Source organism: Muscardinus avellanarius (assembly GCF_963383645.1).
Source record: "Muscardinus avellanarius genome assembly, chromosome: 16".
Lineage (NCBI taxonomy): Eukaryota > Metazoa > Chordata > Mammalia > Rodentia > Gliridae > Muscardinus > Muscardinus avellanarius.
This window is the reverse complement of record NC_137802.1, coordinates 43,382,749-43,407,351: the sequence shown is the minus strand read 5'-3', so window position 1 is coordinate 43,407,351 and position 24,603 is coordinate 43,382,749. Positions and strand designations below refer to the sequence as shown.

The window sequence follows — 24,603 nt, the reverse complement described above, 5'->3', positions numbered from 1 at the left end:
GTGTAGGATAAAGATCACTTGCAAAAAGTCTAAAAGCCTCCTCCTGATTTCGTCTCTTTGGACTTATGAACATGCATATAGTATGCATTTACAGTGCATACTGTATTCTGCCAGGAATATGGTGGCATTGAGAGGAAGCTGGTGTGAGCTGAATGGCTGAGGCATTCAAGTAATTCAGGTCCTTCAGAAGCTTCCCTTCTGGAGAAGGGAAAGCTTCAACCAGTGAAAGAAAAGTTGAAGATGTTGCTTTGTGTCTTTTAAGGCACTGGGCAAAAATCATACCTATATGCCAACCTAACCTTTGCAAAGGTATCATTAGGAGAAATATGGCTCGATGGTAGAAAGCAAGTAAAGGAACATTTTTTTAAAAAGAAGACTTAGAATCCAGGTGTGATGGTGCATGTAATCTCAATACTTGGGAGGGTGAGACAGGAGGATAGCAGGATTGAGGCCAGCTTCTGCAACTTAGCATGTTCTTAGCATATCAGTAAGACCCTGTTTCAAACAAAACAAAACAAAACAAAACAAAACAAAACAAAACAAAACAGGATGGTAGAATGTCCCTGAGTCTAGTCCCCAGTTACACGTGTGCACACGTGCGTGCGTGCGCACACACACATACACACACACAGACACACACAAAGTTAGAATGAAGATAAGAAGTCAGAGCCCCATACAATCATGTCTTCTTGCCCCCATCCCCACACCCCATGCATTGTGAAGCAGGTCATGGTGAGTAGGTTTGGGGAGGTTAAAACACAGGTTATAACAGTTCAGTCTGCATCATTTTTCAGGAGACCAAGCCACAGTCACTGGAGCCATTACAAAGAGGAATATTGTGTAATCAGCTTACCCTTTCTCTGGGGCTTGCCCTTGACCTATAATAACACTGGTATGCTGGTAAATCTGCAGAATCCAGCTCTGCAAGAAAGAATAAGAGTCCTGACTGATAGCATGTACAGATTCCCAACACTCCTACCAGGATGGATTTCAAGAGACAAACTTGAAATCACTGAGTGAGAAGTTGGGGAGAGATGCACATGACAGGCTCTTGACTCCTTTGGTACCTGTTCCCTGCCCTGGTACAAGAGTGACTGTGCCTTGGATGCCAGTAAGGTGATAACTCTCTTAGAAGTTGCTAAAGTCCAGCTCACAGCCCCCAGGGTGGGTTGGAATTGGTAGCACTATAGTGGGACCAGGCTATGCTTGGAGTCCCCTTGAACTTGTACCCTTGCAGAATTTCTCTCCTGAGAAATTCTGGCCCATTTCCTCCATTTCTGTACATTTTTTTTAATTTTCTTGTCTGAGAAAACTTCTTCAGAAAATCATTGGCATAAGAATCCCCATCTTGGGATCTAAACTTGGTCTTAGAGAGAGCATCAGACTGTGGAAGGGTGAGGCAACACTTATTTCAAACTGATGATTTTGCTAAAACCTTATTTTATCCTAATTTACATATTCTGAATAAATACATATGAAACAACAAATACTGAATTGATTTCTATATTCAAACCTACCTAGCGACTGAGCATCCAATAGCAACATGCATCATATAATATGCACCTATTTGTTTTCTTCATCATGGCCCAAGTAATGCATTCTACTTCTATGGAAAAATTAGTTGAAATAGCCACTTCTGAAAGTAGAAAAAGAGTACCTGTTTATTAATTGAAGAAGGAATATTTTTGGAATCATTCAGAGGGAAATACAAATAAAAACCCCTCTGCTCCTTAGATGGGATGAATATTTTGGATATAAAGGTAGCAGTTTGTATCTTGAGTCTAACAAATCTTAGAACACGTACATTCCCAAATGTTAAAAATATGTGCTACTGGAAAGATATAGATTATTTTATTTATTTTTAATCTTTCAGGTAGCATTAATAAAGTTGTTTTCATAGAAAAAATTAAGACTGAGAGTCATACAGATGTTCGATTGTTTGTGCTACATAGACTCTCAGAAGCATATTTTTATTCCAGTTCTTCAATTTTAATCTATTTATTTTGTTTCAGAAAATAGAACTTAGAAGAAAATGAGCATTTCATTAAGTCCTTCAAATAGAATCTACCTCAATTTTTTTCTGAGGTGTTGAAGACTTTTTTTATTTTTATTTTTAGACTCCAAATACCTGGTTTCTAGGCAATGAGTTTCCTATAATAGGACTCAAAGTTTCTACAATTCTTGTGTGACAGTTTTGCTGGTTTATTTAGCCAAATGATCAGGCTCCTGAGAAATAGTTTGAATGATTTCAGAGACTTCTCGGAGAAAATGCAGGACTGATACCAGTTTTAACTTTCATTCTTTCTTTTACTCCTTCTCCTTTTTCTTCTTTTTATGTACTGAGGATAGAATCCAGAGACATTCTACCACCAGGATACACCTTCAGCCCTTTGCATTTTTAAAATTTTTGAACAGGGTCGTACTAGGTTGCTGAGGGTCTTGCTAAGTTGCTGAGGCCAGTCTTGAACCTGAGATCCTCCTGTCTCATCTTCCTAAGTATTGGGATTACAGTCCTGTTCCAACACAGTTGGCTGATACCAGTTTTTCAGTATCAAAAATTAAAGGCTTTTCTTGGGCAGGTGACTGTTTCTGCTGTTGCAGTGACAGTTTTCTCTTTTTGGCTATGACGAAAGCACGTGTGTCCTAAGCTGATGAGAGATGAAGCTAGCTGGAAAGAAGTGTGTAAGAATTAGGTCATTGTTTTCCCTTCCTCCTTCTCTTCCTTTCACACAGCCAGAGGGATGGTTAGAGAACCAAAGTACAAGCAGTGTGTCTGTTTTGTTTTCTAAGATTATACACACTTTGTAAAGTGCCTATTAATTTAATTTTGGGATCATATACCCAGAAAAATGAAGTGGTATGAGATGATGAAGGACATTCTTCCTTCTAGGAATTCACCTGTTCATGAATTATTTAAGCATTTTAAATTAATTTTTTCCATACTCTTTCCGAAGGTAAGCTCGGTTCTTGGATAATTTGAATCTTCTCTCACTTAAGTGTTGTTACGAAAAACCATCTAACTGTTAGTCCTTGTGTTTAGTTAAAATGGTCTGGGAGAGGGAAGAACCAATTCCACTCTGATGTAGAAAGTGAAGGGAACAGTTTCCTTGATTATATATTCTCAGGGCTGGGAGAAGAGAGAAAGAAAGGGGGCAGGGAGAAAGAAAATGAGAAAAAAAGGTCTTTCTGAGGGGAAAAGATGGAAGAGAGAGAGGAGATTGTGGAAGGGAAAGAAGAATACGAGATGTGAGAGAGATGGGGTCATGGAGGAAAACTAAGAAGGAGGTCAGAGAGAACAGAGGAACAAGAAGCAGGGAAGAAAAGCCAAGCAAATCTTTCTTAATGCTCACCAGAGGAGTAAAATGAGATTTAGACATTTATAAAATACTAACGCCAACACCCAGGTGTTTCCTTGGGAGGATTGCCTGACGACTCTGCATTGACTTTCTGCAGGGTGTCAAGAGGTGAACATCTCAGGATACCAAGATGGTGAGCAACAGCAACCCTCAGCCCAGAGCTCAGCCTGGCAGCAGTAGAGGCGGGCCTGGTACCCATCTTAGTTTTTTTCATTTTGCTAATTTTCCATCATATCACTGCTACTCACTAAAACCTCCTACTCCCTGAGAACAGCCCCCGTCACAAACACAAAATTGGCCTCATTTCTTCATTTTTTAAAAAAATCCAAGCCCTTTCTTGTGATATTCATTTTTCCCTGAATCCTCCACTCTAGATAACTCAGAGATAAATATCTGCAAGAAGAGAGTAATATCTGAAATTTAAAGAATCTATGTTGTTTGAGAAGGGGGTCTCACTATGTTGCCCTGGCTGACCTCAAACTCCTCAGCTCAACGGATCCTTCTGTGTCAGCCTCCTGAACAGCTGGGTCTGCAGATGTGCACCACCTTACCCTGCTGAAAAGTAATTTTGATAGAAGTTGAAAAGAAAACAATGCAAATTTCTTCCAAGACAAGGTGTTTTCCTTTGGGAGAGTTTGCATCCTCAGGAAATCCTCCTTCTGGGTCAGTCTCATGGAACTCTAACCCAAGTATTCTGCCTAAACCACTGCTCATAAAGAATGAAAGGATTTTTCTGGTATAAAAGGTTTTCTTTCAGGACAAGTCAAGGCTCTTGCCCAATGCTTTAATCTCAAGTAGTCCTCTGTGCTTCTCTGAACCCTTTTTATTTTTTCTTTGCCTGTGGTTTCAATGAAACAGAAAGTCATTCACTTTTTCACATGGCTCTGATTCCTATTTTGAACTGAAGTCTTGTCCAAGCCTCTACCAAACACCAGGGCCAGTTCTCTACATCTGAGGCATAAGAGAAAGGGTAATCCTTAGAGTATTTTACTTCAGATGGATAGATGGATAAAATTGAAGATAGAACATCAGGATACTTCTTGTCATTGCTTTGCCCCTTTTCTGCACTTTACCCATCAATGCCTTTTTCATTAGTTAATCTTACCACCAGCACCTGACACTGACTGTAATACCACAGATATCATTGGTGAAAATGACACGAGTCCTGCATGACAAAGACCTCACTTGTCATTGATAAAGTACCTTCTGTACCTAGTCATTAGGTTGAATCCCTCTGGGCGTCTTCTCTGCTCTCTTGACTCACCCTAAACATGTTGCTCACTGACCATCTGTACTTCATCACACGTGGTGTTCTTACAGCATTCTTTTGCCCAACTTGAATCTATGAAGCTTTTGATAAATCTATACTGAGAGGAGAGCTATACCTTGATGCCTATGGATTTTCAGCCTCTTGAATTGAGAGCACTAGTAAAAGGTCTATGAATCCTTAAATATGTCATTCTAAGAATTACGATCACTTCACCTTTTGGCACATTTGTGACAAATTCTAATGTGAACATTGGCTTCTGGGACAGAGAAATTCAAATGGGTGTTAAGTTGTGTTTTTCACCAACAGCAACAATACCTCTGCCTGTAGTTAATAACTGTTGAACATGTTCTCTGTCAGTCACTGACATAGCTTTCATTACCACCCACCTTTTATGTGCATATTCTTTCATGCCAAAGGTGGGTGCTGTTCTGATGACCCTTTTACAAATGTAGAAACAGAAGCTTAAAGAGACTGAGCCTCTCATGCATGGCTGCAGTGTGGTGAACCTAAAATTCAAACCCAGGTGACACGCTGATTCGTTTATGGACATCTACTCTTACCCAAGATGAAGGTCTTACTGCTCCTGCTGCTTCTAACTTAAATTTCTTAAAGATTATCTTAGTCAACTATTGGTGGTACATGCCTGTAATCCTAGTACTTGAGAGGCTGAGACAGGAGGATGGCAGGTTTGAGAACAACCTCAGCAAGTAGTGAGACTCTCAACAACCTAGTGAGACCCTGTTTCAAAATAAAAAACAGTGCTGGAGATGTAGGTAGGAGAGAGAATGACCCTGGGTTTAATCCCCAGTGCCACAAAATAAAAAATAAAAACTAACAAATAAACAAACACCTTTCTCATTTTCTGGAGGCTTCAGTTCATTCTGGGTCTTATTCTCTCGAAAACAATTATTAACAAATCATCTCTTTTCCTTCTTCTTGGCTGTGAGTCCTTCTCTCACATCACTTAAGTGCCATTTAAAGATATTATTTCTCCAAAATTCCCTGTGCAGCAACTTTCACTTCTACCAGTTTCCTCTTTTTTTTTGTTATTATCAGTTGTAATTGTATCACCATAATTTCATTTTTAAGGGATTCTCGATGCCCTGGAGTCGTTTTCCATGAAGCAATGAGATTCCATCTCTATTTTAACTATGATCTTTTAAAAAATCAGTCTTTTGAAGTTTTCACATCCATTTCTGATAATGCCTGACATTTTTAACTCTAGCTACCATATATACTTTCTAAGGTAATACATTTACTTTGTCCCAGAGTTACTGTCTATTTGACTTCCCTAACCTTTTCCTTGTCAAAAGAGATCCAATAAACAGACCCCTTATTGCTTCATTTTTAGAAAGGCTATTATCAATATGGCAAAATTTACCAAACCACAAAATACAAAGGAATAAGAATTGCATTCATTTATTCAGAAGCTCTTAAAATTTTACTCTATCACACAAATATACATAAAATTTACATTCCTGTTTCCATATCAGTGTCAATATAAAAAGGCTCATGGTGATAAAAGATAGCTAAAGGGCTGGGTGTGGTGGCACACTCTTGTAATCCCCGCGCTTGGGAGGCTGAGACTGGAGGATTACAAAGATTCGAAGCCAGCCTCAGCTACCGAGTGAGGCTCTCAGCAACTTAGTGAGACCCTGTTTCCAAATAAAATATAAAATAGGTCTGGGAGTATATCCTGAAGATAGAAAAGTCCTTGGGTTCCGCCCCCAGTAACACACACACACACACACACACACACACACACACACACACACGATGGCTAGAGTCTTAAATAGGTAAGAATACTTACCTATGAAAGTTTAATATAAGTTATCCAGTGAACAGCAGCATTATAACAGCGTATTTGGATGGAAAAATGGATTTGCTTTTTTCTTTTCTTTTATCTGCCACACATGGAGCCAGATGACCTGAAATTTACAGATGCTTCTGCAAACTATATTTTATCCTACTTATCTCTTCATGCCAGCCCATGTCCTAGCACCTCCATAAAGCCTGGTTTGTCCACTCAACTTCTTACTCCCATTAAAAATGATTTCCAAAATGACTGACATGCTAATTAATCATTTCACAGCTTCTTTAATATCTATCCCACTATTATCTCACCTAGTTATTTAAATCTATTACTGCTATTTAACTTCAGTGTGTCTATATTTTCCTCCAAATATATCATAAAATTCCTTGGAGGAAAATAAATGCCTCACACATAAAAAGTGTCAGAACATAGCAATGCAGACATGCCATGAATAGCAATGTGTAATTACGGCCAACTAAATTTTGCTATGAGATGCATAGGGAAATGTAAAAATAAAGAAGTCACAAAATTTATGTATAAAACAAATTTACATTCCTCCTCCACCTCTATCTCCTTTATCTCTTCCTCTTTTTCCTTTGTCTTCTTGTATTGAAGCTTAACCCAAGGACATTCTACCTCTGAGCCATAAGCCAAGTCCTTTTGTTTTTAATTTTAAAACAAAATGTTTCTAAGTAACTGAGAGCCTCACTAAGTTGCTAAGGCTGGTCATGAACCTGTGATTCACTTATCTCAGCCTCCCAAGTACTGATATTCTAGGTGTGCACCACCACACCTGGATCACATTTCTTATTATTCTACTTATTTCAATATTTTAGGACAAATAAAATATCTGAAGATAAGTTTTAGTAGCAAATTCTGTTGATAGCAAGGTTACTCTTCATCATGGAAACACCCTACATGTTTACCACCTTCAATTACAACAACCTTGGACTAATTTCACATAAACCTTCTTGTTGCTAACCAAGGATAATCTTGATTGAGTTCAAATAAGTCCACATTAGCCTCTATAACACCAAGGATGTAAAAATACAAGAACATATTTATCTGCAGGAGCTCTTAATATAAGGGAAAATATAGTGTAGACCAAGGTTCAAGTCCCAAAAGAGAAAACATACAAGGAAGCCACATATGAAGCCAAATCAAGAGAGCTCTCACAGTCACCCAAAGAGACCAAAAGGAGCTTCATGGAGGAGTTAGCACTGAAGCCGCAGAAGGTGAGAAATATAAAAGTTAGGATTGAGAGTTCTGAGACATGTGAGGGAAAAAGGCTTATTATGGTCCAAGCACAGGTCCCAGGGAAAGTGAGATGCATCCAGTAAGAAAAAAAAAAAAAAAAAAAGAAACTATTGCAATCTCACTGGGTACAGAAGACACACACCTCTAGGAAGCAGGTTTGGGCTGAATTGGAAGCCATCAAATAAATGCCAGGCTGAAGCATTTGTACCTCATTTTTAGGAAGTTTATGTGTTATTGACTCATGTTTATTTCAGGGAAAATGTGAAAGTGGTTGTGTAGTTATTCCCACAGCTTTGTGAGGTATGTCTTCCATGTGTTTCCTCACCTTACACTGTGGCTTGGAGGCTAGCTCTCATGGGTGAATCGATCAACAGACTCCCATGACCTCGGGGTTCTTTCCAAGGGAGTCTGGCACAAATGTGGAGGGAAGGAAGAACAGCCAGGGGCTCTATTCCCCAGTACCTCAGTGGGTCTCACGGAGCTGAATGCCTCTTTCCATACCTCTATCTATCTCTAAGTTTTGTAGTCAACCTCCTCACGACTTCCCTTTAGGATCTGGGATGGTCATAAAGGAGTCCTCTAATTACTAAATCCTCAGGAATCACCCAGTTTACACAGTCCATGTTGCCTGCGGAGACTCTCCCTAGTACAAGTTCCAAGTCAAAAGGAAATTGGCAATAATCATAGGTAGGTACTCTGGGGCCTTTTCCTGAGGATCATATTCCTGGCCTCTACCAAGCAAAAACTCAAGAAACTTGAATAAATGGGGTAACTGCTGCTTTTCTGAGATAACTGGGATACGTCCATGGATGGCTGATGGTCAGGCTCCTCTTTCTTTTGCATGTTTTATCTCTGACTATAACACTGGGTGAGTCAGTTATTTCCACCCACCTGCCTCTTCCCCAATGACTGCAGATCCTGACGCTTCTGCCTTCTATCAGAAACCAGAGAAATCCCCTAAGTTGGTATTGGATGTCCTTTAAAATCCATCAATAGTTTATGTTTTTTGGGGGAGGTCCTGAGTTGATTTAGTTGCTTTGTCTACAATGCATTATCTCCAAACCAATTAGCAGCCTGGAAGTAAAGATAAAGGGTTCAGGAATGAGAGATAGGTTCCAAGGTAGGATTCTTATATCCACAGGCAACCAACCTTAAGAAGAGTGTTGTTTAAAAAAAATATAATTGTTTTGCTGTGGGATATGTACACAATGGAATTTTACTCAGCCATAAAAAAAAAAAAAACTCAGTTACATCATTTTCAGGGAAATGGATGGAACTGGAGGACATTATGCTAAGTGAGATTAGTCAGTCACAAAAAATAAGAAACCAGATGCTTTCCCTAATATGTGAGAGTTAGGGAAAAATGGGTCATAGGAGGAACTCTTGAAAGAGGAAATCCTATAGAGGAGCAGACAAGACAACCTAAAGGAGGAGAAAGGAGGAGGGAAGAGGAAAATCTCTAAAACACACAATGTACTTAAACATGTTGAAGTCAATCACTAAGCCAAGCAAGGGAAGGAGGGATGGGGAGGGAATGAGGTGGGAATTGGGTAGGGGTTAAATCAGCGATGAGTACATGTTTATACACACATGTTTTTTACCCCAATAAGTTGTATGAATATAATGCACCAATAAAAAAAAATTAAAAAAATATAATTGTTTTGTATTCCATCTTTAAGAGTCCTATGTATTGGACATGAATAGCTATGTAACATTGTTCCTTTCCTAGAAAAAAGTAAATATTGCTTAAGAATGATCACTGAAAATAATCAACTTATAGGGTGAAAGAAACCTTATTTTTTAAAGTAAAAATGAGTGTTTTCTGTTACATCCAAGTCACGATGTGTTTGAACTTGCATCTATCTACACAATAACCCTAGTCAGGAGCCAAAGAAGAGCCACTTCATGGTTTACTGCATAAGACATATTTAATTGCCAAAAGGAATAATGCTTAGGGATAAAATTGTAATGCAAAGCACACAGTTACTGAGGTACATTTAACTTACTGACATTGAGCTGATCTTATGCTCCAAAATGTGCCACCTTGCCCAAGTTCCACAGAATTTCCCTGAAAGAGGTGTTTGTAAAACCTCTTGAGTTGGCTATTTCTTTAAGGCAAAACAAAAACGAAAACAAATTAAGAGCAGTGATTTGAACCTTACTTCCAAAACAAGCACCCAACTCATTAAAAAACTACCCTTATAGAGCATCCAAACATGACTCAGTCATTGTCTATTTGGTTGAGGCATTTCATTATGAGGTAGTTTACCCTGCTACCATCTATATTTTATTTTCCACTTTTTATAAATGCAAAGGGCACCATAAGCCAGTTTTCAGCTCTTCAAACCGCTGACAACATAAATCATGCCAGATATAAATATTTACACCATCAAAACTAAATGTTTCCCAAATCCCCAACCCCAGTGTATTTGAAAATTGATTTGGATCAGGTACATTTTACTGAACTGAAAAGATAAAAAAGTCACTTGTTCAAAAACAATAGCAGAAAAACAAATCAGAGTATGTGTGAGACTTTTTTCATTTGTAGTCCTGGGGATTGAACCCAGGGGCATATTACCTACAAGCTTCTTCCAGCCCTATTTTTTATTCTTTATTTTAAAACAGTATATCATTGGGTTGCAGAGGACCTCACTAAGTAGCTGAGGCTGTCTGTGAACAGTGATCTCCCTGTCTCAGCCTTCCAATTGCTGGGATTACAAGCATGTACCACCACACCTGGCTTTGTGTAGGATTTTTAACACCATGCTCTATCTCCTATGTTCTTCTTTTCAAAGAAATTTTAGGGAGAAGCTATATAGAAATTTGCCTCTTCCTTTTACATGGATATTTTTCTCTCTGATGTTCTGCTACAATGTGGAAATAGAAATCCAATGTTTGCGCTAGCTTGCCATCTTTCCCATACCACTTTCAATGTGTGTTTTACCTAAAATCCATTCCTATGCATCCAATGCCCTTTAAAAAAAACCTCTAGCTCCTTAATACAGCCTCCAGAGCTTCCTCTGCTGTCTTCACCATCCCCCTGGCCCCCAACAGACACCCCCTTTTGAGTCTCTGTGCTTTATCTCTGCAAGCCACCTTTAATATGACTTCCTGGATACAGGCACCGAACCCTACTCTTTCTTGGTCTTTTTATTTGTTTGTTTTTACTGCTTTTCCCCTTGCATAGAATGCAATTATCCCCATTATTCTCTGTAAGAAAGGAAAGATGACTGAGTATCTAGACAAAACCCACAACTTTCCCTTTTTAAATACCAACCAGGAAACTCATGCATGTTCATGACTTTAAATGAATGATTCACCTTTTTAGAGAAAGGTGCGTGTAGAAGCTATGTTGTCACGTTCCTTCTACAGTTTATAAAAATAGAACTGAGAATGGAACACTCATCAGAGTAGTTTAGCTTTCTATAGAATCAGAGCAACCAACCAAATGACCTATGCAAGAACTTTCTAAATTAAATGTCTCTCCAGTCATATATAAAAAGGTACAGAGATACTACATTGCTAAATGATCTTGATTACAGATGCGTTGTCTTTTAAAACCTGCCTTGTGACCTGATTCAAAGAACTAACATTTTTTATGAGTCCTTAGAGATTGTATGTGTGTGTGTGTATGAGAGAGAGAGAGAGAGAGAGAGAAAGAGAGAGAGAGAGAGAGAGAGAGAGAGAGAGAGAGAGAGAGAGAGAGAGATAGGTATGATAGAGAACATATTCCAATACATCATAAAGAAAAAACATTAACTGGCAAACCCTGTGGTGAGGATGGTGAAAAGACTTCATAAGAGGAAGAATGAGCAGAGCCCAATGGGTCTAGACCCTAGAGAATCAGCCATCAGCAGTAACAAAATCTATCTATAATTTTAACCTTAATTTTTTGCGAACAAATGATTTTTCTTTTCTCTTGAGTTCACAACAACTAAATCACCTTCAAATGCAATTTTTGTGTGTGTGTGCATTTTATTTTCCACCTTCAATGTCCTACTCAACAGTAAAAGATAGCTGAACAACAGAAGCAAGTAAAAGAAATGGTATATTCCAGCAACAAGAAAAGCCTACAGGGCAGTATGCACTTCCACATTTCCACAAATTAGGGAGGAGCTCATCGCAGGGGTGGTGGGGATGGCGCAGGAAGGGATTAATGAGTGAGGTTCACAAGACTCAGCTCAGCATTTCTGTGCAGGAGCTAAGAATTCTTAAGCAGCAAGATCCCCCATAGGAAGATTAATTATTGATTTTCTTATAAATCATCTAAGGTGATTACTTGTTTGTTTTTCCTCCCAGGATGATAAATGTCTGATTTTACTTTTGTTTAAAATTTTTTTCCCCATTTGATTGAGGTTAAAAGGAGGCCCACTAAAGAGTCTCAGAGGAAGGATTTTCCCAGCATGATATGCAGAGGAGGAACTATATTTTTCTGACCTTCAATGAGTACCAAGGAATAGGACCTCGGGCAACCTCCAGGAGGTACACAGTAATTAGAAGCATGAGAGATTGACTAGCTAGAGAGAAAAAGCACAATTTAGACATAATTATAATTGCCTGAGGTCCATAGTATTCCTGGGTGGAAAGAAAAACTCATCACAGAGACTGAGGCTTGGAAGTTTCAGCATTGGCATCTCTCCTACCCCATCCTCAAGTTCACAAAGGAGGCAACATGGCTTACCTTCCTGCCCCCAGTGTTGATGCGAAGGGGCGTCAGGAAGGGATCGAAGATCATGTGACTGGTCTCTATGTTGACAGGTGACTGTCGTTTCCCCACAGAGCAGAGATTCCAAGCTGAGTTCACCAATCCCCAGAAAGAAGGAACTGGAAACAAACAAAAAAAGCAATTATAGAATCAGACGGGATTGAAGGGTGGGGAAGTAGCTACAGCACTATAACGATAGAAAAGTAGATAAGACAGTCAGTGGCAAAATTAAGGAAAATCATCTAATGTCCCCATTCAGCAGAATCCCTGGTTGTTCTTTAGGCATTTCCTGGCCTAAATTCCAGTTACTTTCTCAAAGACCTCTTTCATGATCTCTTAAAGTCAGATGTTGTTTCAGGCCAGTTCATCCAGTAGCCTCTTGGTTGAGTACAGTTCGCACCCACCCTTTAGTGATAACATAGTCTTTTAAGCCATATCATCTTTATGACACATCCAAATGACACCACATACTTAGTAATTCCAGAGTCGATGCTCTGTTTTCCTACATGGCAGGAATGGTGGGAGAATCAAGCTTGTCCTATCTAGAAGGTATTTGAAGCTTTTCAAAGAAAGTGTCATTCCACATGTGTATGGTGTTTTTCTGTTGGTTGTCAAGACCAAACTGAGGAAATGAATTATTTTTATGACCCCCAATCAATTTGAGACAGGAGTTTGGCAACTTGACTCTGTCTTTCTTTGCTTCAGCGCCGTGTCATTAACCTAATGTTCCAGCAGCTGAGGAATGTGATCATTTGATAGGCAGAAAAAAGTGACACTGAGCACTGAGAACAAATATCCAAAGGTAACCTGTCTGCTTGTTTTCAGCATCAAATTAAAATACTGATTAGTATAAATATGGAATTTCAAGCCCGCCCTTCCTTCCTTCCTTCCTTCCTTCCTTCCTTCCTTCCTTTCTTCCTTTCTTCCTTCCTTCCTCCCTTCGTTCCTTCCTTCTGTACTGGGAATTGAACCCAGGGGCACTCTACCCTGAGTAAATCTCCAGCCAAATTTTATTTTTATTATTAAACAGTGTCTCACTAAATTGTTGAGGCTGGCCTTGAACCTATGATTCTTCTGTCTCATCCTTCTAAGTATAGGTATGTACCACCACATATAGCTCAGTCATATTTTTTTTCTATTTAGGGAAGTTTGCAGGACCTGAGCATGGTGGCACCGCCACTTGGGAGGCTGACACAGGAAGACCACAGGTTCAAGGATAACCTCAACAATTTGGGGAAGCTCTTAGCAACCTTTTAATACCTTGTTTCAAAATAAAATAAAATAAAATAAAATAGGATGGGGGAGTAGCTTGGAAGTAGAATGGCTCTGATTTCAATCTCAAGTACTACACATACACATGAAAATAAGTTGGCAGGACAAGAGGGACAGCCAACCGACTCATTTTCCTTCGGTGAAGAAACTATACCTTCAACTTTTTACTCCACCATATAAGAGCCATGTGCTCTCTTTATGCTCCTTTGATTCAATGGAAATCATCCACTCATCAGTCCACAGTCTAAATAGTGAGTTCCTATCATGAGTTCAGCCCTGAATTAGGTTGAATTATGCAAAAAAGAGATAAGCTCAAGAACGGTGAACCTACCAGGAAGGCGAGGTTACGCCGCATGTGCAATGTTTCGACACTGTAGGTGAGTGGCGTCCAACCCTGCCCTGGTGGCGTAGAGCCAAGGAGTGATTCCTGGAGAAGATGAATCCCATATCTCCATATCCTTACCCTCTCAGGGACTCAAATTTAATGTGGCCTTTAACTTAGCATAGCCATTGTTCCTGCCCACGACATGGATGGAGAAAACCAAGGAAAGAAAGGAGCCTGGTGAACTCTTGCCAAGCATATGAGTCCCATAATTGAGGAAAAGGACTGGGCTAGAATGTTATATCTAGTCCCACTTAACTCCCAAATTCTGTGACCCTGGGAGGAAGTGAGAAAACGAAAATCAAATTCCTTAGATTCCTAGGTGAATACTTCAACACCAGCATAAGAAGGGCCTAATTTGAATTATATGGGTTTAACCCATACCACTAAGTCTCTGGTAGTTTAAGGAATATGAATGGGCCTTCTAGCCAGTAATGATTTAAAAAAAATGGCACCACTGGCCAGAGCTACAGAGGGAGAAAGAGAAAGAAGAGGAGGAGAAGAAGCAAGGATATTTACACGTGTGCAGTAAAATTTCTTAGTGCCCTTGTTAATATAAATAATTTGTAATCATTTATATTATAACTGCAAATGATAGAACATCTTTATAAGGTATCCTATTCTAGTAAAGTTATAAATTGTAAAGACATTTTTACATTAAGGATACAAGAATATATTTTTAAGAATATAAACTTCTCTCTTCCCTAATCTGAAAGTAAAAAATAAATCATTGACTTAATCCTGTACTTACACTCCTCAATAATTTCAATTTTATTATAAAAATAAAATCTCCACCAGGAAATTCTCCTATATCTGTTTATCTGATACATAGCAAATGGTGCATATGAGGATTCTGGGGACACAGTCATGGCCCTACCACAGTTAGCTTTGTGACCTCAGTTAAGCCATGGATTCATTGGACCTTATTTGATGTCTATGGCTCCTGTGGTAGGTTGAATATTCAACGGCTCGCGTCCAGAGATGTTCAAGTCTTAACCTTGGAACCTGTGACTATAGTACCTTAAGCTATAGTTTGGATCTGGGGTGTTTTCCAAAGGCCAGTGTGTTAAAGCCTTGGTCCTCACCTTGGCACTGATGGAAGGTGGTAGAAACCTGTCAGAGCTGGGGATTAGTGATAGATTTTAGTTCACTAGGGATGTGACCTTGAGGGTGACTTTGGGACTCTGCCCCTTTCTAGTCTTTATTACTTCCTGGCCACCACTAGGTTAGTAGCTTCCACATGTTCCCTCCATGATGTGCTGCCTCACCACAGGCCCCAAAGCATCCAGGCCAACCAAAAATGGACTGAAATCTCTGAAACCATGACCTGAAGTAAACCTTTCTTGTATTAAAATGTTTAGGTTAATTATATCCGGTGTTTTGTTACAGTAACAGAAATCTGACTAACACACATGATAAAAGGCACTTTCCAGATTCTAATTAAAGATTTTGAGATAAAGAGATTATCTGGGTAGACCAATGTAATCATAAGAATCCTTTTAAGAGGGAGGTTGGAGGGCCGGAGTCATAGGGAAAAGACATAAGGAAGGAAACAGAAGTCTGCAAAGAGAAGACGGTAAGGACTGTGAAGATGGAATGAGGGGCATGGAACAAGAAATTTAGGGAGCTTCTAGAAGCAGGAACAAGTAAGAGAGGAAAGTGCCTCCATATACAGTCTCTGGAAGGTACACAGGCTTATTAACACTGATTTTAACCCCATTAGGGTCATTTTGGACTTGTAACCTCCAGAACTGTAAGATAATAAATTTGTGTTGTTAAGCTACTTGGTTGAGTTTGTTTATTATAGCAGAACCAGGGAACTAATTCAGACATATTATATCTTTAAAGGTCTGTGATGCCTCTGTGATACAGTCAAGAATCCATGGTGTGTGTGTGTGTGTGTGTGTGTGTGTGTGTGTGCGCGCACGCGTGTGCGCACGGGCGTGTGTGCATGAGGGGAAGGGGTTTTCTGGACAGCAGCTGCATAATAAATGCAGCTACAGCTGGTGCACTTTGTATTTCATCTACTCCCATGAAAACCATTAACAGAAATAATTCCAACCCCATAAATGGGCCATAAGATTGCTATAGTGTGGCAACGTGGGTGGGCAGATGCTGCTGTTCTTACTAATAAACTTCATACCCAAAAAGTACCCCCACAAAAACACAAACAGCAAAAACTTTATGTGAACATCTGCCTTCACTTTTATTGGGCATGGAATTCTTTATGACAAACAGTTTCGAGATTTTACATTCCCACTTCACTATTGAGTTCTATGTCTCTGATCCTAACCACCTGCTCAGGAGCTAGAAAACAACTGAGAAACCATCTTTCCTGTTCAGTATGCTGCTCATCAGCTTCACTTCTGAAGGGATATTCACCTTTATTTACCACTGAATAGCTTGTTTTAAAATCAATCATAGGTCATAAATGAATAATTTTTCATAACTAGAAGCTACCTTTAGATATCATCTGCTCTAATGCATACATGGAATCAAGGCAGAGGGAGGGTAAAGTCCTCAGCCCATGACCACAGAGATAGGTGGAGGCAAGGAAAGAGAGAGAGAGAGAGAGATCAGAGCCCCGATCTCAACATTCCCAGTGATATGGAGGCCCCACTGCTCCACACCCTTCCTCCCCAGCATGGTTCGTTCAAGAGTAGTGTTCACAGCCAAGCAGTTCAGAATTGACCACTGCCATGACCCTCATTTTTCTTGCCATTTCTTGTTTGGTGACTCAAGAGTAAAAGTGTCTATTTTGCAGTTATAATAAATTCCAAGTGCAAAGGCTCAAATCAAACTGTTTTGAAAGCCTACTATCTCAAATAAAGTTGTCAATGTATGTATGCATGCATGTATGTATGTATTTATTTATTGCAGTACTGGGGATTGAACCCAGGGAAATTATACTCTACCTATGAGCTACAGCCCTCAAACCTTTTATTTTTTTTGAAACAGGTCTAACTAAGTTGCTAAGGCTTCAATCCTCCTGTCTCAGCCTCTCATAGGCATGCACCAGGCAAATGAACATTTTTGTTTGTTCATCATTCATTCATTCATTAATTCATACATTCATTCATTCATACATTCATTCATGGCAGAGGATTGAACCCAGGGCCTTATGTATGCCAGGGAAGTGCTCTACCATGGAACTAAATCCCCAACTCTAAGTTAGCATTTTTAAATGGCCACACAACACAACTACGGGGTAAAGTAAATAGAATAGTCTGGAAGGGAAAAGGCCTTAGGTCAGATAAGAGAGGATGTGTTTGGGTCCCATCTGCTAGAGTTACCCTGATGGGAAGGACTGTTCTAACAGAGATGCTCCTAGTGCAGTGTCCTGGGGCTGGCTGGCCTGGACAAAGATTTAGTCTACATAGAAGGAGAAGTCAATGCTGTTAGAAGAAACATTATGTTCTAGGACAAGAATTAAAATGTTGAAGTTAGTCTAGGATTCTCGCATGACAAATGGACTAGGAATGAATCTGGGAATGTGGAACACTGGAGAGGCAAGGGAAATGCTTTGGGATGTGGGCTGTAAGAGCAGGAGAGCATTAAGAGTGCATATCAGGGCCAGGAAGGAGCTGACTGGAAAATACAGAGCAAAGATGGACATAGGAACTAAACCTGAAAGAGTTAGAGTGAGAGCCTCTCCCTCTGTGTGTGCGCAGAATCACAGTTATCCCCAAGGTTCTGATGCTTAACTGTCTGCTAGGTGTTTTCCTTCAGGTTTATAGACACTCTGTACCACCACTGGGAACAGAGGTCGGGTTCTAGAACACAGTGGTGCCTTTCCTATTTCCAACCTTTGAGAACCATTGTTGAATTCTTTTTCTCTTAATTTCCATGGCTGTCGTGATAAATCAGATTTATAATCTTTGATTTCTTAAAACATTGGTTATTATGGCATTATCTGCTAATGCAGTGTCTTTTCCTAACTTGATCAATACAACATATTGTTGAGGAAAAATGTAACTAAAGCGAGACTGATTAAGAATCATTTTAACTAATTAGTAAACAACTGATCTGAAAAAGTTTTAATTCCATCACCCCTGGCATCTTTTTCCACACCATCTTCTAATTTACATATAAACTAGCGCACACAACAGACCTGACTATCATTGCGAATTAATTTTCATGGGGGCTAAACAATGGAACTTAACTGTAGCATCAGAGATCAGAGTTCTGTGTTATCTTGCCAAAACATTTCTGCCAGGACAAAACTGCCATTCTTACCATAAACTCAAACTCCCCAGGAGTCTCTTGGCTTTGAGTCCAGTAAGTTATGAGATATGTTCAATGGCTTCGATTTCAATGGTTTAATTCATGAGCCTTGGCAAACCCAAAACAAAATCTACCAGCTGCTTGTCCAATCCGGTGAAACAAAGAAGCTCCAGTTTAGTGTACTAATGCACCTTGGTGACTCTCAGACAAAGACAACAAAGTTCTCACGGAAACAAGAAATAAGTCAAGAGGGCAAGGAACCTGACGCTGATGTTGAAAGTTAAAATCTGTCTGGATGACATGTCCATTCCAGAGCAGGTTATTTGCAGCCAGGGCCTGTTTTCAGGCCTCCTCCTTACTTATTTGTCCTGACCTGGAAGAATTTGCAGAGATAATGCTACTGTGGGCAGGCACTTGGCTTATGTGAATTTGTTATATCTGAGGGTAACAAAGTAATCTCAACTCAAAAGTATTGACATAAAACATAATATATGTTAGGGGAATTAGGCTTGGCACCAAGAATTCATACAGTAACTACTTGCTGAGGACCTATTAGGTGCTAGGTACTTTCTTCATTTCTGGGTTGCCAGTACTGATATAGATTCTGCTCTCATGAGTCTTTCAGTCCGGTGGGAAAGATGAGACAAATAAGTTTATAGGTGTGTTCTTATTTAGGTTAAACTTTTGGCAAATGTATTGTAGGGAGAATTAAGGTAGTGTGTCAGCATTCTCACTACTGTGACTCAAAACACCCGATCACACAACTTGAAGGAACGTTTATTTGCTCCCATTTTTGGAGATTTAAAGTACATGTCAGTCTGGTTACACTGGCAGACCTCAAAACATGGCAGTAAACAGCAGAAAGAGTGAGAGAGCAAGGGCTCTACTCTCACATCACAGAGCCCAAAAGCAAGAGTCACAAGTACAGTCCCTAAGGTAAACCCCTGGGGGTACACGTCCTCTAGTCACACCCAGTAAATCTGTCATAATGGATTTATCCACTGATAAGATTAGGACCTTCATAATTAAATCATATCAACTCTGAACATCAATACGTGAGCTTTTTAAGGGGGCATTCTATATCTAAAACCATACAGATGGTAATGAATTCTAGAATAAAGCAGCAATGGGAGACAAAACATAGGCAGAATGGTCATGAATAGTTACTCTGTAAATGGCATCTAATAGGCTCTGAAAAGGATTGGAAAAATTGCTCATGAAAGGTGGCAGAGAAGAGGGCGTTCATGGCAGAGGAGAAAGGCAGGGATCTGGGCAGAAAAGAGCCTGATATATTCAAGGAACAGAGGAAAAGCAAAGTAACCCACGCTTGCTGGACTAGATGATGAGACAGGTGAGGTGAGAAGAGGGTAGGCAGGTAGATTAGGGACCGGTGATTCCGGATTCTGCAGGGCCCACCAAGAAGTTAGGACTTTACACAACTGTAATAGAAAGCCACTGAGAGTTTTAGACAACTGAAAGTTTTAGACAACAAGTTTTGTTTGATTTATGAATTAGAGGTATGTCTCTGCTGGAACACATCCAAGAATAAGCTTGATTATTCTCGTAGTAGTCCGAGAGGGAAAAGAATTCATTCCCAAGCAACAGTTGGGGGGCAGAGGGTTTTTTTTTTATGTGAATTTGATCCTATTATTTAGGGTGTACTTAAATTCTATCTTAAAGGCAAAACTAGTTCAATGTTTTAGAAACTATTCTTTTTAACAAATGTGCCAATAAAATAGTGTTTTCCTAGGATCCGACTAGTGCTTTACAAGTTATAATTTGAAGCAAGGAATAATTTCATGAAGAGACTCAGCAAAGGCAATCTTTTCTCCTTTCCAGGCAATAAACTAAGTCCCCAACTTTTTGGCCAAAGGAAAGCAAATGAAAGTTGGAAAAATGAATACTGGCATAAAACCTATCTATGGTGAATTCAGTCCTACAAATAAAGCCTTCTACTTCGATATAACCATCTCTACTTTGGGGTTATAAAGCATACGAATACATTTTAAATAAGAACTCATATCTTTTCTGTGCTCTTTCCCTCACCAATGCTGATTTACTATCCCTTCCCCTATTCTCCCACTGTAATAAATCTCTACTCTGAGCCATTATTAATCAGAATGTTTAAAATATCCACTGCTTCAGGCTTTTGGCCCCTTTCTGATTTCAGATTTATTTCATAGAGGAAACTGGCCTTGAAACTAACCCCTCTGTTACTGAAATCTTCCTGCATGGGCAGGACTCTGGTTCATAGGACACACAGGGCTTCCAACCGGGGTCTCCCATTTTCTCACTTGGGGAGCCCTAAGGAGTTGCATATATCCTATATAACACATAACCATTAATTTTTGCATTTCTCTGAAAACTTAATGGACCATCTCCAATGGACCAGGGATAGAGAGATCAATCAAATGCCCCCACTCTTAAGGAGAGTATGGTGAGAAGATAGGCAAGTTAACAAATCGTTGTAACAAAATGCGATAGGGGATGTAATGTGGGTATGTGCACACTGAAGCTTAAATACAGAAAGGGAGAGCAGGCTGAGAAAGACATTTTGCTTAAGACCTAAGGTATACTTGCCTAAAAAGACCAGACATTGTTGAAAGACTTAAGACATCTTGTAATGAGTTGAAACAATGAAGCATCTTGTCATAAAGGGAGACACAACTAGCTCTGAGCACTGAGGTGGATTGTTGCTAGAATTCAAATTGCTTATTAAATATGGGGCATTTAAGCCACCGAATCTTTTGAAAACTCCAATTTAGAGTGCTATCTTTGCATAGGAGGAAAATTTCAAGTTACCACATCCTTGCCAGGTGGCCAAAAATTCTATAATCTTAGTGGTTTCACAGTCTGTAGAAATGTGATGATAGTTACTTTACAGAGTTTGGGAAGATGATGGGGCACACCTGTAATCCCAGTACTTGGGAAGCTGAGTGAGGAGGATCACAAATTTGAGGCCAGTCTCAACAACTTAGTGAGAACCTCACCAATTTAGTGAGATCCTGTTTCACAATGAATAAATAAATAAAAAGGGCAGGGTATATAGCTCAGAGGTAGAACATACCTGAGCTCAATCTCTAGTACCAAGAAAAAAAATAGTATGACATCAGTTCCGTGATAAGTATGTAATAAACATTGGAGTAGGGCTGGAGGGAAAGGTCCTAGGAGCATTGAGGGAGGGGTACTAGGAGCATTGATTCTACCTCTGTAGCATTACTGGACAGAGATGAAAACAGAGTGAAGGATCCAGGCAGTAGTGTAAGGAGAGGGAGGTTTCAGATGTCCATACAATCTAAACTGGCTTCAGAGCTGGGATCTCAGAAGGGAGTCTAGGTCATAGAATTGGCCACTTAATTTCATAGTTTTAATGAGGCATGTGCAATTATTTCTTGGATTCATAACTCTTCATGTCTGGCTAGAGAGAGGTTGTGAGCTGTGCCATGGGTCATCTAAGAAGTTTTTTTTTTTTTTTTTAACTCCAGAGAAGAATCATTTTAATTTAGCTTTTGGAAGTTGTCGGATCATTTGTTTGTATAGCAGCAATTTCAGCCTCCCGTTTGTGGTTGATTCCAATCTGGTAACTGACTTGTATCCCCAAAAACACATCAATCAAGGGTGAAGAGACAGGAAGGGAGGGGGAGTTTTTATCTGCTCATCACCTGCCACTTAATAAATTCTGTGCTGGAAACTTGGCATATCTTCTTTAATCTGCCCCACAATTCCATGAGATAATGCTACCACTATTTTTATAAATAAGAAGCTTAAGGCCCAATGGGGTGAAATGCCTTTAAGGTGAATTGGCCAGTAAGTAAAGGGAATATAATTTTATATCACTTTCCTTTTTTTCGGTACTGGGGATTGGACCCAGTGTCATTCTACCTTAGAGATATACTCATAACCATATTTTACTGTTAATTTGGAAACAGGATCTCTCTAAGTTGCTAAGGTTGGCTTCAGGTCTGAGATCCTCCTGTCTCAGCTTCCCAAGTACTGGATTAAAGGTGTCACCATCACACCCAGCATCAGTTCTTTCCTTAAAAAAATAAACAAAGTAATGCATGCATGGTAATATGTGAAACAACACACAGGTGTATAAAGCAAGAGGTATTCATCTCTTCCTTTTATTCAGTGATGCCCATAAGGCAACCATGGCAAACAGTGCATTAGGCATGCTCGGCCTCTCTCACTGTGCTCACACAAGCATACCAAGTGCATATGCTTCTGTATGGAAAGATTCCTTTTATAAGAAGGCTTTCTGTTTCAAGTAACATTATAACATAGACGTTCTTCCATATCCACACTAACAGTCAATACTAATACTAATAATTCATTGATATGTAAGTCTATGGAGCTTCCATACTTTGAGTGTACTTTTTTGAGCATTCTCTAAATGAAAGACATTAAAGTTATTTTCGTATTTTACCACTAAAAATCAATGCTGAGATAAATAGCCTCAAAAATATATGTTTATGTATATTGTACTTGTGCTTTCGTTCTGTGTGAAAGATTCCTAAAGATAGCATTGTTCTATTGAGGAATGTATGGGGTTCCTTTTATTTATTTATTTATTTATTTATTTATTTATTTAGTGGTACTGGGGATGGAACCCAGGGGCCTTCTACCTCCAGGGTACACTCCCAGACCTATTTTATATTTTATCGGAAACAGGGTCTCTTAAACCAGCTGAGGCTGGCTTTGAACCTGTGTGATCCTCCTGTCTCAGCCTCCCAAGCGCGGGAATTACAAGCGTGTGCCACCACGCCCGGCTGGGGTTCCTTTTAATAGATGTTGTCAGGTTCTATTAAAGGTACTGACAGGATCTATGAATGTTTACACTCCTATCAGCTGCGTGATGTATCCATTTTCTCACAGTCTTCATAGCACTCCATGGTATTTCATTATTTATTTATTTTTGGCAATCTTAACAGGAAAAACGACATCTCATTGGTTTAATTTGCATTTCTTAACTGTTGCTGGAGTTGAGTATGTTCCCCTATGCTCATTGATTATTTATAATTTTCTTCTCATCTTATTCTTCATGTATTTTTCTCTGGGTTATTTATATTTTGGTATCGATTTTATCAGCCATTTGAACTGTAGAGAGAGGAACTCTGTCATGTGCTGTAAATATTTTCTTGTGGACTGATATCTGGCTGTTAGTCTTGCTTGTGGTATTTTTCTTTTTTTATGGTTGGGTTTATTAGTCATTTTTCTTTATAAGTCTTCTAGGTTTTTATCTCATTTAAGATGGCCTATCCTACTGTAGGTTATATGAAAATTTTTCTTAATTGTTTATATTTTATTATATTTTTACAATTTTATCTTTATAATATAGCAGTGATTAATATTGGTATATGCTATGAAACAGGGGTTTTAGGCATTTCCCAGATAAAAAATGAATACTGACATCATTATTTATTAAACAAACTATCTTTGCCTATCTACTTAAATGCCATTTCTGCCACATTAAGTTTCTATATCTATTGGATTTCCTTCTTGTCTTTCTAGAATGTTCCACCTGTTTGTATATTCTTGTTTCTGCTCCAAGATATTTGAATGCAGTCAGTAACATTTACAGTAATTTATAAGATCAAGCTTCTTGATAAAAAAAAAAAGCCTTCACCTGTTAGCACTAGGGTACCAGAGAGGCTCAAGCTCCAGAGAATTATTATAATTAGTGATCCTAAAAATCTTTTTTTTTTTTTTTTTGGTGGTACTGGAGTTCCTGGAAGCCCTTATACCTCTGTGCTACACTCCCAGACCTATTTTTATATTTTTATTTGGAAACAGGCTCTCTTAAGCCGCAAGGCTAGCTTTGAACCTGCGCAATCCTCCTGTCTACACCTCCCAAGTGCGGGGATTACAAGCGTGCACCGCCACGCCTGTTCAATCCCAAAAATATTAAACAGTTGTAGTACTTCAGGGATACAAGATTCTTAAAGCTTATCTGGTCTCTCCTCATGTGTTCAGTTAGTTGGGAAATTGGACCCTCAGAGCTCTTGTCATAGTACTAAAGGCACACTCAGAGAAGCTCCAGGAGTGACTTAGAATGCAGTGTGGTAAGATGAAAATATCATGGCATTTAGGGCCAGGAGGTCCTGATTCTCTCAGTAGTCATATTTCTTGAGTGCTGATCATGTGTTGGACATGGTGCTCAATGCTTTCTATATATGGCTGCATTTAATTTTCTCAGAGGTAAACTTTATTGTTATCCTAATTCTTACAGGTTTCCTAGGAATCAGAGACATGGAGATGCTAAGTAACTTTACCAAGGTACACAAAACTGACATGTGGCAAAGTCAGGTTTCAAAACTCTGGCTG

The 24,603-nt window shown here is 39.3% G+C and overlaps 1 protein-coding gene across 1 annotated transcript in view; it reads right to left on the bottom strand.

The window, feature by feature from the left end:
* The window catches only part of CA10 (carbonic anhydrase 10), a gene marked incomplete at both ends in the record, with an annotated part of 532,584 nt that overhangs the window by 309,284 nt on the left and 198,697 nt on the right, over positions 1–24,603 (bottom strand). Inside the window, one exon of the mRNA XM_080712393.1 lies at positions 12,378–12,520. Coding sequence (XP_080568519.1) covers positions 12,378–12,520 — 143 coding nt within the window. The remainder of the gene's footprint in view (positions 1–12,377; positions 12,521–24,603) is intronic.